Source organism: Cryptomeria japonica, chromosome 8 (assembly GCF_030272615.1).
Source record: "Cryptomeria japonica chromosome 8, Sugi_1.0, whole genome shotgun sequence".
Taxonomy (NCBI): Eukaryota; Viridiplantae; Streptophyta; class Pinopsida; order Cupressales; family Cupressaceae; genus Cryptomeria; species Cryptomeria japonica.
This window is the reverse complement of record NC_081412.1, coordinates 578,414,869-578,432,163: the sequence shown is the minus strand read 5'-3', so window position 1 is coordinate 578,432,163 and position 17,295 is coordinate 578,414,869. Positions and strand designations below refer to the sequence as shown.

The following is a 17,295-nucleotide window of genomic DNA, read 5'->3' as shown; positions in this document are numbered from 1 at the left end:
GGGATGCTTGCTTTTTGCTTTTTCGGAGTGGGGACCTAGGGTTTGCATTGATACCACTGACCTGCTTCGATCGCGATCAAGAATTTCCAAGTTTTGACCTAAAAAGCTAGGGTCCTACATTTTAGGGGTCATGATGCTTCAGATGTTTTGCCTAAGTATGGATTTCAAATTTCAAGTTAATCTGGTTAAAATTGATAAAATTGTGAAATTGTGAAATTTTGAAATTTTCCATATATTTTTCTAAGCCTGGCTAATGAATGATGTTGAGTGTTATGGCAGGTGATGAAAACTCCACCCAAGCTATGAGGGAGATAGAAGAAAAGTCCACCATGCTTGAGAAGATGTCTCATAAAACTCCGCCTTGGAGGTTGACTAAAACTCCACCATGCTTGAAGAGGGAGCACAAAACTCCACCCTCCTTGATGTCTCATGAAAGTCCGCCATGCATGAGGCCTTCCAAAACTCCGCCCTATGCTTGCAGAAGTCTTCCTAAAACTCCGCCTTGCCTAGAGGTCATCCTAAGTCCGCCTTGAAGAGGTTATCCAAAAGTCCGCTTGCTTGAGAAGCCTTCAAACCCCGCCCTCCAAGCAAGGTCAAGTTGAGAAGTCATCAAACTCCGCCATCCTTGGTGGAAGCCTAAAAGTCCGCCATGCTTGAGGAGGTAGACTAAAACTCCGCATTGGTAGAGGTGTCTCCAAAGTCCACCTTGGTAGTCATGCCTTGAAACTCTGCCCTATGGTGGAGATGTCATAAAAGTCTGCCATGCTTGAAGTGGCCAACCTTCCAAAGTCCGCCTTGAAGAGGTGTCTTCAAAGTCCGCCTTGAAGAGGTCATCCAAAAGTCTGCCCTCCATGAAGTTGTAGAGTGGTCTCAAAAGTCCGCCCTAGGAGTGGTTTCCAAAGTCCGCCATGGTGACCTTCCAAAACTTCGCCCTCCTTGGTGTCCTTCCAAATATCCGCCCTAGCACGAAGACATAGGAAGTAAACATGAGAAAAGTCTGCCATGGAGAGAGTCCAAAACTCCGCCCAAGCCATAATGATTGGAGAGGCTAAAACTCCACCTTGGGGATGCTTCAAAAGTCCACCTTGGTGAGAGCCTAAAAGAATGAACATGAGAAAGTTCGCCATAAAGTGGGAAGCCTTCAAAGTCCGCCCTATGGATGGAATGAAAGAAGTTTAAGGCAAACAAAACTCTAACACGATGATAGAGGCACCTCCAAACTCCGCCCAAGCATCAAGTTGAAATCTCAAAATTCCGCCCTACTCTTGGAAGTCAAACAAAGTCAACAGCAAGTTCAAATGCCAGTGATGTCATCAAATCTTCCCAAAATTCGAACTGCTAACTAATTTAGAAAGTTGAAAAAAGAGATATTCGAAGATCAATGAGTTGGGAAAACAAAATGGAAACTCGAGTTTGAACTATGAATCAAAATTAGAAAGAGGATATTTGCAGATTGAGGCGATCTTTAGAGTGAGTTCCAAATTAGAAACCTTTTGGAAGATGCCAATCTATAGGCCTCGTTCGAATATGAAGTGGGAAAACAAATTAGAAAGTTGTAGAATAAGATTTTCGAACTCAAAGAGATGACAGCACAACTCGAAATTGAATTAGAAACTTTCTCAAGGTTGAAGTCGAATTTAGAAACATGAATTGGATGGTATTTGCGTGTTTCTAATTATGAAAACCAACTTCATTACAAATACATTCTTCATTTCTTCATTCTCACACAAGAAGTTCGAACTTTCTGAGCAAGCTAAGGAAAACCATCCAGAAGTATTTCGCAGATTGAAGGTCATTTGGAAGAAAATCTTGGTGTTGCAAGGATATCTCTTGCAGGTTGGGGGAGCTTCTTGAGGAATTCTGATTTATTAAGATTCCTTCTATCTTCTAGCCTTATTCTCATTCATTCGAAGGTGAAGTTGGTTGCAGATTTATTGCATTTTTCTGAATTTTCCAGATTCGTTGGAAGTAATTTTTGTGGACTTATTCAAAGTTTTCGTGAGAAAAATCATTTTGTTGACTAAATGGAATGAGAATTTTGAAGTTATAGTACTTGGCCTTTTTGGATTACAATCATAAATGTCCTTAGGTTGAAGAGTTTACATGTGAAAACCCATTTTTGTGGCTAAGTATGAAAGAGAAGTAAAAAAACTCCAAGCACTTAGCCATTCACAGCCTCGATTTTCTTTAATCCAAGATCTGATTTCTAACTTAAGCTTCATGTTTATTTGCAGATTTTAGGCACGATGAAGTTCCAAGTAGACAAGGATGCTCCTCCTGAGTCAAGAATGACCTCGAAATGGAAGAATGTTAGCGACACTAACCTCGGGCATATCAATCTAAGGGAGTTCAAGAAGCGGATGTTTGGTTTAGATAACCTCATGTCTATCATGATCGTGCGAAAGATGATGAAAAGTGGCATCGTGCATGCTACCAGTTTTCTCCCTACCATGCAGTGCACTGAGTTGGAAGCTAAGTGCGCTAGGCACTACAACCTTGTCAGTAGGGATATTGTCGCCCCAGATGGAAGAGTGTTGGCAAACATCAGCGATGAGGCTATCAGGGAAGCCTTCAGAATTCCAAAATATCATAATGTTGTGTACGTAACCTAGGATGAAGTTGATCGCATGTATCAGGATCATTTGGAGGAGTATCACGCCATCGTCAATCATTCCTGGCTGGACAAGCCAAGGAAAGGTGCCTCCAAACTACAGAGGAAGAGCTTGGTGAGGGCGTACTGCAAAGAAGATATTGGAGATATGATTGTCCTGCTAAACAAGATAATGGGGAATCCTCAAGGCGCTTCATTTGAGCCCTAGACGTATTATTTTATGAATGAAATAATGAACGGAGTTAAGATGATAGACTGGGCTCGAATGATAAGTGATAACTTGGACAGCCAGTTGAAGAATCTGGAAGCAAATAGGACCTTCTTCATGAGCTCGTACTTGTTCTATTCCCTGGCTAGAACCTACAGATACAGAGGCCTCACCTGCAAAGGGGAAGTGGGAAACAAAGAAAAACAGTTTCCCGTCTATGACTGTTATCCCCAGCTTCACATGGAAGAAAAGTTTCACTTACATCAGAATTCAAGGGTTTTCTGGATCTCCTTATAAGCTCTCAACTTACCCTACCAACCGAGTCGTGCTACTAGAGGTTGTGACGCAATTGGAGGGAAATATGACAGTTCAAAGAGATAAGCAGAAGAAGGCAAGAACCTACTCTCTCACGATTGGAAATGGACTAGAAACGTGCCCATCATCACAAGCCACTGCCACTACTGAGAAAGAGTTGGCTTGGTACCCTTTTTACCAATACAAAGCAAGAAAGAATTTTGATCCGTTCCATAGGATGAAAAGGGTCGAAGGGATGGCATTTGAGCATAGAGCTAATTTGGAAGATTATTGGGCTAACGCAATCGAGAGTTTCGAAATTAGGAGGAGATTTTGGTCAAGGATTCCCTTGAGCATGGTAAGAGCAACGAAAGTATTTAGAGTTGTTGATCAAGTAGAAGACAGTCTTGAGCTTCAGCAACCAAGCTTTGAGAAGATGAGGAATGAACCACTAGCCTTGATCGATTGGTCAGAGGGAGAGAAGTTAGATCTGGCAGACCTCATGAGGTCGGTGGTCGAATACTCTAAGTGGTGGACATCTGAGAGGACGAAACAATTGAAGTCTAAAGGTGTGGCCCTGACCTATGATTTAATGGGAGTAGATGACTCTCTGTCCTCCAACCCTTGTATCTCTGCAGGCAATGCTCGGAATCCAGAGAGTGTTGGGTCCCGGAAGAGGAAGGAATTAGTTGGAAGCTCTGGAAAGGCCAGGGGAAAGAAAATTGTAGGGGAGAGACGAGAGTCCAACAAAGGTCATTCCATCCTAAGTGTCGCGTCTGTTGTGCCTAATCAAAATGCAGTTGAAGAGCAAGAGATGGACACATATATGGTAAATAATGAAGTGAGAGTGCCTTCTCCTTCAATTGAGGAAATAATGAAAGAAGTTGTCCAAAGTCCAGACAGGGTACAAGTTTCAAATGCAGCCACAGAAGTTGAAGAGCCTGAGCCCCCAGTAGTTTTCCTCAATGGTATAGTTACTGGACCAGGAAGGACAGATGATGGGTTTGAACAAAATACTGTGGAGCAGTCAACCATTCCTAATTGGTTGAGGGAATGGATAAGGGCTAAGGTTCCTAAGGAAACCCATTTTGAAGAGAATATAGCAGCATTTCTGGAAAAGGTGAACGAACCAGTCATAGTCAAGCCACCTAAGCCAGCTAGAAAATTCTCTTTGATTCAGAGGGATAGTGCAGGGTTTCAGACAGTTCAAATAGCTGTGCCAAAGGAAGGAAAAACTCGGGACAATATTGCCCCAAAGGATTATAAGATTACCACTATAGAGCTGGGTATGCCTACTCAGGACCAAGAAGTCTAGTACTTTGAAGACTCTTGCAACGCCCTCAAGGCCACTCAACCATGAGATACCGATCACTCCTCCGCAGCCTCTTCAGCAAGAGTCAATGAAGGATTACGAGGACATGAAGGGCACAATCACATAGGCTAAGGAATGGATTTCAGATGCTTCAGCACGTGCTGACATACTTGTAGAAAATTTAGTATCAGCACATGAGTCGGCCTCTCCATTAGTCAACCGAATTTAGGACCTAGTTGCAAATTGGGAAGATGTTGAAGAGATTCAAAATGAAATACTTCCGCAATTGAAGGTTATCTGAGGTCTGTCAAAACGAAATTTGGTGGATGCAGGTGTCATACAGGTTGGGGATAGATATGACTTTAACACCTGGTATTATGCTTTGGTCACCAAGATTGAAGTCCTGAAGAAATCTGAGACTAAGTGCTTTGACACATAGGAAAGTGTCAGAGAAATTTTGAGTAAGGTGTTTCGTGTAGCATCAGAGATCTGGGAAAAAAAGAGTATACGCGAAAAACACTTGTAGGCAAAGAACCTGAGAGCCAGAATTCAATCGAGCTTTTTCAAAGACTCAAGAATGATTGATAAAGGCGATCTTTCAAGGATTGCAAGTTTTCTCTTCATTGACGAGAACTTTCTTGCTCAAGCAGTTGAGTGGGAAGGCATCCTTGCACATGTACTGATGATGTGGACATCATCGACTTCCAGATTAGCAACTTGCCAAGTGTCACTATGGAGGAGGTCAGGCTCATCGTGTCCAGATACATCGAATCTGCAAAAGGGGAAATTGGACACCCACCTCGGTGACAATAGCAGCGGTGCCACGTGTCACTTTCTCATTCTTTCAAACTAATAGAGTTTTGGGAAACCCTAATTGGGGTTTGTAGCTTTCAATCTAGGCCCTTGATCACTGTTTGATCTCGGTTGTTCATTTATTTTTTTAAAACTATATAAGGCTACCTCCTCTCATTTGGAGAGAGTGAGGTTTTTGACATATTGTTGCGTGAAGGTCATTTTCGAATAATATATCGCATGTGCGCTTTCTCTTAAGGCTTTGTAATCTCTATTGTTTGAATGATTAGCATGGTTTCAATTTCCTCAACACTTTAGTTAAAATTAATTTAGATTTGCTTTCATGTTATTAGAATTGAATGAAGGATTTGATAAGTGTTAATTGACGGTGTATCTCTGCTCATACTTTTGGTGAATGGATGATTTCCATTTCACTGTGCAAAGTTAGTATGAACCTATCCTCTATGCATGCCAATATTTCAATCATAAGCACAACCCATTGAAGATTGCACCCGCTTTGTGTAGTTGTCCTCAATGTGGCGAAGCAAAGTGTGGTTTCCCGAGAGCACCCAGTTGATACCGTCTCCGAAAATCGTAGGATTAGATCAGCCTTCTTAACCCTATTCCCTTTTTCCCTTTTTTTTTTAAAGTCTAAATCCCGAAAAATCTTTAAAAAAAAAAGAGAGAGCCTAAAATTGCTGAACCCATCTAAGTCCAGCAGCTTCAAAGACAATTGTTAATGTAAGTCCCCCTTAAGATTTTCGGCAAACACTACCCAAGTAGCTATCCCACTAAAATCGCTTGTTCGCACATATAGACCTTGGAATCAGTAGTGATTTTTCAGGAGAGGATAGAATACCTTTGGGTATCTTATTCTAATGTTTGGTAGATGATAAAACAGACACCAACAGGTTCCTACAAGACATGCCTACTACATGTGTCTTTACAATATTTGAATTCTTGACCAAAAAATGTAGAATTGATCCTAAAATTCCAAACTATTTAGCTTCCAATTCTTGCTGAGATGATTGAAACTTTCCGGTATAGAATGTATTTGTCATCTTTTAGAGGAAAGCACTTTCTGTGACAAAAAATTCTTAGTGTTTATTAGGTTTGCACACATTCAAGAGTACATTGTGATGGACTTGAAAAGCACTGAGAGGGGGGGGTGAATCAGTGACACCAAATAAACCACTAGTTCAAACACTAACCGGTAGATGAACTTAACCAAGCATTTAAACAAAATACATGCTATCCAAAATGATAAAACAGCATCCACAAAAAGTAAAGCATCCACCATAACACAAGTGTTTTATATGTGGAAAACCCAAATAGGTAAAAACCACAGTGAGATGGAACTCACAAGTTAACTATCTGCAGTAATAGATAACTGGTCGGTTAAAGTCTACAAAGAACTCTACTAGGAGCGAATCTTGTTAGAGATCCCAAAGCTTGATTAGAAGCTTATACCCTGTTAAGAGTACTACCCTATTAAGAGTAACCTCGTTGGAGGATTTGAGAATCCAAACTAATGGATCACCTTGTTAGAGGATTTGTACAATGAAGCTTGCTAGAGCTTACCCGGTTAGGGGATTTGATTCTGTTGTAATGATTAGAAAACAACAAGAATAGTTTGATCTGTTCTAAGTAGCACAATATTTGCTTGATCAGATCTCTTCACAATGGTTTGATCTGTTCTCTTCACTAGGTGAAGGAACAGTTTCTTCTCTAGGCGAATCATCACTTTTTTTCTTCCAAGTCCGGTTCATATCCTCTCTAGTTTCCTCAACATCAACTTTTTGCTTGCCTTTCTGATCCTTGAAAGAGTTGACCGGTTTGCTATTTCTTGATCTACAAAATTTTGCTAAGTGCCTCAGTTTGTTGCAGTGATAACAGACCATACCAAATGATCTCCAAGGTCCTGCATTTCCTCTTCCTGTTCTTCTTCTACAGTTCATAGCCACATGACCAAAGTTATTACAGAAGGTGCAAATCACATTTGTTACCTTTTCCATTTCGAATGGACTAAACCGGTTGTCGTAGGATCTTTGCCAGTTCATGTTTACCCGGTTATCAAAGTTCCTTATCCGGTCACCATTTGGTCTGGGATGCATGTGTGGTACAGGATTGTTTGCTCCATATCTGCACGCAACATGTCTATGCCCATACATTCCACATGTGAAGCAATGACCTTCAAACTTTCTTGACACATACCTAGCATTATTATTGTAATTTGCATTTCTGTTAGGTTTGTCTCTACAGACATTTCTAGTATGACCAGGCTTATGGCAAACAAAGCAGACCGGTTTAAAAACCTTCTTACCGGTAGTCTTATTGACTTTAGGAGCAGTTTTGTTCTTTGGATAGTTGCTCTTTGTACCGAAGGATTCACCTTTTTCAGTTGTATGAAAACCAAGTCCAGAGATATCACCCTTCATTCTCTGTGATTGAATTTGTTCTTCCAGCATGGTAGAACTTCTAGCGAACTTTTCCAATTTCTCATTGGCTTTAGTAAGCTTTTTGACAAGATCTTCATTATGCTTAAACAGGTTCTCTTTCAGAGATGATGTCAGCTCAAGATCTAGCTTTAGGTTCTCCTTTTCTTCTATTTCAACAATCAAGTTCTCATGCATAGTGTCTTTTTCCCGTTTGATCTTTATAATCTCTTGATCTCTTACCTTGATAAGATCTTCAGCAGCTCTTCTAGCTTTCAATTCCTGACTCATGCGGATAGTGAGACCTTCTAGCTCTCTCCTTAGATTCAGTTTCTCACAGTTCACCTCTTCAACTTCATCTGCTAAAGCTTCAATATTGGCTTCATCTGAAGAACTATTATCAGATATTTCTAACAGTTTTTCAGATAGCTCTCTCCTTTTGACTTGAGAAGCTTTCAGTTTGCCCGTAAGGGATTCAACTTCATTTCTGCTAGCTTCTAGCTCTCTAGCCATCTCGAAGTAGCTCCTGTCCCCATGGTAGTTTCAAGACTCCCTTCTAAGCAGTTAGGCTTCAAAGAAGTTAGGCTCTGATACCAATTGATGGACTTGAAAAGCACTGAGAGGGGGGGGGGGGTGAATCAGTGATACCAAATAAAACACTACTTCAAACACTAACCGGTAAATGAACTTAACCAAGCATTTAAACAAAATACATCCTATCCAAAATGATAAAACAGCATCCACCATAACACAAGTGTTTTATACGTGGAAAACCCAAACAAGTAAAAACCACGGTGAGATGGAACTCACAAGTTAACTATCTGCAGTAATAGATAACTGACCGGTTAAGGTCTACAAAGTGCTCTGCTACGAGCGAATCTTGTTAGAGATCCCAAAGCTTGATTAGAAGCTTATACCCTGTTAAGAGTAACCTTGTTGGAGGATTTGAGAATCCAAACTAATGGATCACCTTGTTAGAGGATTTGTACAATGAAACTTGCTAGAGCTTACCCGGTTAGGGGATTTGATTCTGTTGTAATGATTAGAAAACAACAAGAATGGTTTGATCTGTTTTGAGTAGCACAGTATTTGCTTGATCAAATCCTTCTGAGTACATTCAACACTGCTCTTCATCTTAACACTTATCACTCTTCAAAAAAGCTTTCACTCTTGATGCATATCAATATTCGCATACCATCATTCTCTATCAGTTTTAAATGATTCACTAAGATGTCTTTAAATAGACATTCAAATCTTATGTCGGCCTAAGGAAATCAAAACACAATTTCCTAGGTGCAATGTATCTAGACAAGTGATCAAAACTCATCACAAAAATGATCGTCAAGAAGTCAGTGTTGGTAACTCATCACAAAATCAGATACCGATTAGAACAGTCAATACCGGTTGGAACAAAACATGTGAACCATTGTCCTGGAATCTTCCGCTTGATCTCCATCTTCATCTTCATTCTTCATATTGATGCCGACTTAGTGTAGCCACAAGTTATCTCTTAAGCACATACCGGTTGACACAAAGTACCGGTTAGAGATAAGCCTTAAACATACCGGTTGACAGTGTAAACCAATTGAAGTTACACCCGTAGTCAATGTAATCATATGTGTGTGTGAGAGTGTTTCATCAATGACAACAAGTGATGAATACATTACAATCATCATCAAGCCAACACATTGTTCCTTTCATGTGATTATGTGCTAGTTTGATGTTGTGAGGATAGAGCATGTAACGTTGTTGCAAACTTTAAGGAGATATTAATGTGAGGATCATTCTGTTTTTCACTTTATTTACTAAGACTAACATTGGGTGCTCAAGGAAAAATGCTGTTTATGCTTTGATCACTCTACCTTTCATGAAGGCATGAATATAGTAGGAATAGTTTGTATTATTATGTTCTACAGTAAACTTTCTTTAGTACAACTGATCTATCTAGATGCCACAGACATTTAGAAGGGTATTCTCGTGCTCCCTCAATTGATATTTGTTTAAGATTCACTAATTTTCCTGTTTTCATTAGTGTTGTTATACAGGTTCAGACATAGTTTCTATTTGTTTTCATCACTAATTGTCTCGTTTATTGTTGTTTGTGGAAGCATGCCATGAATTTGCTGACCCATTTTGTTTTTGTTGCTATTTCAGCTTGTGGGTTGGGAACTGTCAGATTCCACAGTGATCATTTTTCTCTCTTTTTATATTTTTGTTGTTTTTGAGAGTGAATAAAGAATGATATTGTTTCCATTCTAAACATATGTATGTTTTGATTCCACTTTAAACTCTGATTGGATTAGTGGTTGACGGTTGTTCCATTGGACCATTGACTTATACAATAACTCTTATATAGCATTCATGTCCTCATGCCATGGGTGTACCCTAGGGGATTGTACTGTCATTATAGACTGGTCCTTACATGATTTCATGACTATTGTCCTATGACTAGTGCCTTGCTATTATTTCTATTTAAAAATATAAACATCAAGAGATCTTATAGTAAGCATTTTCATAATTGTTAAGCATAACGTAATCATAGACACACATGGAGTAGACATGATGGAAATTTATCAGGTATGAACCAAACACCAAGCATACACATGAAAACAGGAGGCATACACTTAGATATATGCAAACACGGAGCATACACATGAATACACGTATAGTTAGATTCTTTCTCATTGACTCGAATAATTCATTGATTCATCTTTACCCTGAAGGATGGCAGGATCACGCTGTGATACCATTTGTAATGTCCCACTTTTCCAATGCCCTAGTTTTTGCCCTAAAATCACAATCCCAAGTAAAATAAGGAATGAAATAGAGATATATTTACCACTTCGATTCCATTGAGACCCCTCAATCGTGTTCGATATAAAATCGATCATTCCTACTAGGGTTAGGGAAATTATCTCAATCATTATAATATACATGTGCGATTCCTATAAGGTTCTACCCAACAACCCATCATCATTATAGAGCACCAGTTGGAAGACCATACAAGGCGTATAGAGCCATTCCACCCAACCCAGGAGCACGGGATGACAGCACTCGTCCAGCCTCCCAGCCCCACTTGGGGTGTCTCTATTAGTGTGGCTTCCTAGCTACTTGCAATCCTTCGTATGTACCCTGTCTCCCCTCCAAAATGAGATGACTAATTAGCTATAAGCTTTGAAGGAGTCTTTGTCATCATTAATTATGCATATATATAGTAATGATAATAATATATAAATATATATTAACAATAATATGTTAATTAGACATATCTACATGGATGACAAAAATAGAAAATCAATAATATCATGGTCTATGGATTATGCATCAGATCCAAACACTTATAAAATACACCAGGATTGTATGTTGAATATTATTCATTTATTCAGATTTCTAATTGATGGATCCCTCTTGATGATCTTCTATTACTTTTATGTACAGATCTGAATGTATAGATCTGATATAACTCCCTTTCTTCCCCCCCTCAAATGAGACCACCTTCCCTTTATATCTTCCATTGTGAGGGAGAAATCACACCTCTTCATTATGTCTGCCCTTTGCAAGAGTCACTTCCATTCACGATTTCCTCCCTTTGAAAGAGTACAACCTTTTATAATGTCTGCCCTTAAAAAATATTAACTTCCTAATTTCTTCTCATTCCCTTCTATTAATCCTTCCTTGATTCCTAAGCTCCATTCTTTCTTCCTTTAGTATTGTTTGGATGATGATCCTTGGATCCCCTTCTCAAATGAAATGATCTCCATATTATGTTTTATTTTTGTTCTTTTATATTTTAATTTTATTGTTATTATTTAATAATTTATTAATAAATCCTATTTCAACAAGGGTACATTACAAAGAGTATAAAAAGCATTTATGTCTTCAATAATCCTCCATTCACATTGTCACGCTTAATTGTGTGTCCATGCACAACATACAAAATTTTGGCACAAGCAATGTATAAGCATAAAGAAAAGCTTAGCTATTCACCACCCTGTTTTCTGTTTTTTCTTTGTTTCAGTTTTCACACTGACAATTGGAAAATTGGTACAAGCTAATGTAATTATGGTCCCAGGTTTTTTCTTTGCATTATAAAATACATCAAGGGCCAAAGAATCAAAGATGAATGAAAAAGCTAATACACCAAACTGGAGGTTTTGCAATAATGATTGTCTGCAGTCATTAGACAATAGTTTCAAACCAGTAAATAAACATGGTGGTAATAATAATTGGAAATGAAATTACCTTGGTGATCTGCATTGGTTGCCATGTTAGGGGAGTTTAAAGTCTCCTTCACTTCAGTCCATGGAAGAGAACCACCTTCGGAATAATCTGGCTGTGCAATGATAATAAGAATAGACATGTAGCATTTTCCAATGAATAATATATTGCCTCTTTGGAACATAAATAACCAACAATCCAAGCTAACTCTAAATGCAATTTGTATCCTTCTAGAATGAAGACAAAAAAAAGTAATTTGAATTTGTCAAAAGTCTCAAAAGTGGTCAGTAATATAACATCCCAACTCCCTAAATTATTAACTATTCAATGAAATAGTGAACGAAATGAGACTAGACCGAGAATTTTGTTGACAAATGCTCAATGAAAGAAAAATAACTTCTTGTTTGGAAAGAATATAAAAACTTGGATCAGTGAATTCATGCTAGACTATATTTTCATAATTTTCTTATATTTACTTCACATCTACTAGCATTGCCACTTCTAAGTTCTAAAATCAGATTCAGGTTGAAGATGCATTATATACCCCTGATGTATTTGACTAAACAACTGCTTTGGTTTCATCATTCCCTTCCGATTACAATCTTGAAGCCGTTTCTTTTCTTCTGAAGATTGGATTTCTTTGACTCTTGTAAATATGCTTTCTGTTTAACACTCAGACCACACACTAGAACAGTTATATCTTCTTGTGACAATTTCCATTCTAAACATGTCTTAACACTCTTTCATGTTCTTGAGAGAATGCTCTTTTCAAATCCCATTGACTTCTTTTCATCAGTTTTGTGCATTGATAAGTTTTCTTCACCTATTGCATTTTCCAAGTCATTGGCCCCTTTCGATCATCCAAGAATATATAATATTAATTTATTTTACTTTCTTAACAATATGCAGATTGCTGCAGCTAAACATTAAGGTATTTATAATTTTATCCCATTTCACCTAGATATTTCAGAAAGGCGCACAATTTAATCACCACTCTTATCCGTTTTGTATATTGATAAGTTTTCTTCACCTATTGCATTTTCCAAGTCATTGGCCCCTTTCAATCAACCAAGAATATACAATATCACTTTATTTTACTTTCTTAACAATATGCAGAGTGCTGCAGCTAAACATTAAGGTATTTCTAATTTTATCCCAATTCACCTAGATATTTCAGAAAGGCACACAATTTAATCACCACTCTATCATTGGCAATTTTGAATAAGATGAGAGGGTTAATGGAGAACATAAGCGAATAGCATAGATGAAATGAAATATACATACAGAATCTAGACGGAAAAAAAAAATATTATGACAGTCAATGTGCCTTTTCTGGCTTTGATTCCTTAAAAAAACAGAAGTGGATCTTCTGACTGGGCTCCCTCTAATGTCTTTTCCCAATATTATTTTCATGACCATAGATTAAAAGATTCAACTACTACCGCATAATTTTATGTCTCTGGCCCAATCAACGACAGTGAATAATCAAAAATAACAGACAACATCATCCATGTTCAGAAATAATGCATTTGCTGTATCTACAAAAGATACCAGATATAATGTTCAAAACTGAGCTTCAATGGATGTGAAATTCTCCCTTTTACTAAGATTACAGATACCTCAATCAATCTACATATGTGTAGTTAGTAAGCAGTAAATGTGCAAAGACACATGATTCAGTCTAATTGAGATGCAGCTAGTGAACTGTGCATGACCATGGACAACTCACTCAGATTAAATGTGAGATGAACATAATGATTTCTACATGTTAAAATAGATTCACAGGGAGGAATAAGTTATTAGAAGATATTCTCATCATTTCATCCCTGCATAGTGGAAACTGTGCACAACTTCTAAATTAGATGAGTAAACTTCCCTACAAAAGCTGACTCACTTCCCCGCCAGTACTTTATGCAATTGATATTTTTCTGATGAAAGAGGTGCAGCTTCAACTTGTATGAGAACTAGCATACATATATTATTTAATAATATATAAAATATGCTGAGATATATCCTTCTCAAGGCACCTATTTTTCAATCAATTTTCACATTAAAGTTGAACAGACGCCTCGAAAAGAATATCGCTCAACGTATTTTATATAAATTATTAAATGATAGCTGTATGCTATTTTATATGATAAATGAATCTATTTTAAACCCTAATGCACCCAAGATAGCATGATTTCTTTTCACTTAGTGATACAATGACTGAACTGTGTACCACATCATCCATTTACCAGCATAGTAAATACTATTCTCGATATTGTGATCCAAACTTTTCATATTAAATATAATATTATGAACAAGTCCAATAGCATTAGCCATGTATATTGTAGCACTTAAAGAAAATGACAACAGAATACAAATTGACAGAAGACATGCAGATATGCCTATAATATCATCACGGTGTATCTTCGTAAATGACATCAATCCAGTTTAATTCAATTTCAAGCTTTAGAAAATAAAATAAACTGTGTTGAAAGTGGGTAAGCTAAAAATTAATAGTAAAGGTGAGATATAACATTTCAAAGTTTTCCATTTTTTTTTTAAAAACAAGCCATAGATACGAGTTAAGAATCAAATTTCCAAATTATTAAAATATATTGGTTATTCTAAATCCCTGTTGAAATTTAAGAATTAAAAAAATCTAAAAAAAGTGAAAAACCAGAAGAATCCAAAAAAAAACAAAAAATCAGAAAATTCGAAAAAAAAAAAAAAAAAAAGGATTTCTCAATGTAGCAGCAGCATTGCTAAGATGAGCAACAAGTTGATATTCCTCGACTTTGGTGGAGACTGAATGCACAACTATACCCATGCCGCTTGTCCGAGTTGCATCGCTTGGGCAGTGTAGAATCCATGGGACTAATGAACATGATGAGATGCATTGCTTGACATACCTATCAAGGATGGAATCAGCAGTACAAGGAAAGATCTTCTTTTGGGATGTCCCCAAGCCAGAAGAAGAAGAAGGCAATTTTAGTGTCCCAAAGAGCAATGATCCTCTTTCAGGATTCTTAGGGATGATTGAAAATCAACTTGTTTTGAAAGGTGAAATGTGCTTAGAAAGCATATTGCTACCATTCTAGTGTAGAATTCATAATGCACCCCACTCCAAATTTACTTGCTCATTGTGCAAAATGGCTATCAACCAAGTCAGATATCAGTTTGGATTGCCAGCCCTATCCAAGGAAGAGCGTATTGTGAATAGATCTTGGAGTGCACATCTTGCAGCTGAATTTAGAAGAACATATCAACAAAGCATTGCTACATCACTCTATATTGAAGGAAGCCAGTTGCAAGCCGAAGACACAAATCAACTTGATGATCAATGTATTGCAATGGATGACTTTCCATACCTTGCACCTAAAGAGGAGTATGCTACAACTTCACCCCAAAAGGAAGAAGTACAAGAAGATAGTATAAGTGAGCTGGTTGAAACAAAAGTAGTAGCAAGTGACGATCAAGGTGTTAGTTTAGCAGTGAAGGAAGAAAGTGATTCACACCCATGGTGAGAAGAAGAATTCCTTGAGGAATTTTCAATCATGCTACAAAAGGAGATCCTTGAGAATGAAGTGCAAGAGATTTCAGGCGTTCTTGGAGAGAAAAACAATTATATAGAGAGAGTGAATGAAGAAATACAAGTTATCACAAGAGAGCTCAAATATGAGGAACAGTTTGAGGGGGCGCTCAAAGACATCATTACTACAATGTTATTCAAAGGGGCGCTAAAAGATCTCATGGAAGAAATACAAATGGAATCACTGTCAAAAAAATTTCCAGGCAAACAAGCTATTCTGAGTGATATGATTCATCATCAACTCCAACCTCCTGAGACATTGCTTGAGGATGAAATACCACCAGAGATTGTATTTGATCAACTAGAGGAAATGTTTGAAGATCAATCACTCAAGGAAACTCTCATTTTCGAAGATATGCTTATGGATTTTCACAAGGATGCATGGTTTACGCAAGATGTCACTGTGAAAGAAAAGAATGTTAAGCAATTTGAGGTTGCACTACTTTCAGTCCAAAGAATTCAAGAAGAGCTTGCAAACAAAAAACATGTCATGGATGCCTGTGGAATGGTACATCACTAATGGCGACCTCCCAAAGTAGCAGATGATCTCTATTTCAACGATGTACTGATGGATGACGAGCAAGCACTTCCATTCGAGCGCGAACTACACCAGGTTGTCTCTTTCCCTGCTCTCAATTTTGAATGCTATGAATTTGATTATGGGGGTTATGGGAAAACAATTTGCATTTGGATAGATCACAAAACTAATGAATTGCCTCAATTGCTTACCTTGAGTGAGGGGTTGATTGAATATGAGATTTGCATTGTGAGAGCTTTTTTTCCGTGTTTAAGGATGAATTTGCTCGATTGAGAACTATCACTTTTACCATGCTCATGTTGCATACCTTGAGAAATCATGTAAAGTCATGTGCTACATCGCATCTTTGAGTTGTATCAAATCTAGGGATCTTGCATATAGCTTTAGAGTAGGTTTTCTTTTCATGTGTTTTGGTTATTTTGCTTTTATAAAGCCTTGTTCTTAATTTGCCTTGAGTCATTTGATTCAAGAATCTTAGGTGGCTCAAATAGTTTAGTTGTTTTCTTTCTTTACTTCGTTTTGGTTTTGGTTTGCCTTAGTTTAGTTTGCTTTTGTGTGCTTTAGTTTAGTTTGCCTTAGAGTCGATCGTTTTGCTTAGCCTAAGTGGGAGCCTTCACTTGTAAGAAAGGCATTTGTGTTATTTTCTCACGCACTGGTGCATCTTGGATCTTATGTTTGGTCCATTTCTTAGATATCTATTTATGAAGTGCTTTTGAATTCGAGGTTGTTCCTCTCCAACTTTATCATTTGGCTAAGACTTGTACTTAACTCGGAAGGGAATCACTTTTTGTGTCTTGATACCAACATCTTTTGATTACTATATTTTATACACATAATTAATTGTTCTAAGTCATTGTGGGTTCTCAGGTGAAGTCGTGGCTAGTGAAAAATCTAAAATCCCACTTCAGCGCCATTGTAATTCTCAAACCCTAGTGAGCTTCATTGCTTATGAGCCAAAGTGTGGAAGAATATGTGAAAAGAAAGGCAGTATCATGAGAGAAAGATGGAAGAAAAAAATGAGAAAAGAAAAGAGAAAATCAAGAGAAAAGAAAAAAGGAATAAAAATGAAATATCAATATTGGCTATGGAAACATGCGAGTAACTCCATCAGGGCTATGGATGCCCAAATGGCAATGGAGCAATATTCGTGAGATTACAACAATAACCTTGTCAGGGCTATAAACGCTTGCTGGCAGCGAGGCTCTATCCAAGATGCTTATGAAGTTTGGATAAACTACATAACTAGTCATGGTGGATTTTAAGTGGTCACAATGTTCTTGTGAGTTGGAATGAATACATTTGCACACACA

General features: G+C 37.8%; 1 protein-coding gene across 1 annotated transcript in view; it reads right to left on the bottom strand.

Annotated features, from left to right (window-relative positions):
• The window catches only part of LOC131034409 (actin-related protein 9), a 217,233-nt gene that overhangs the window by 171,243 nt on the left and 28,695 nt on the right, over positions 1 to 17,295 (bottom strand). Inside the window, exon 6 of the mRNA XM_057965876.2 lies at positions 11,895 to 11,985. Coding sequence (XP_057821859.2) covers positions 11,895 to 11,985 — 91 coding nt within the window. The remainder of the gene's footprint in view (positions 1 to 11,894; positions 11,986 to 17,295) is intronic.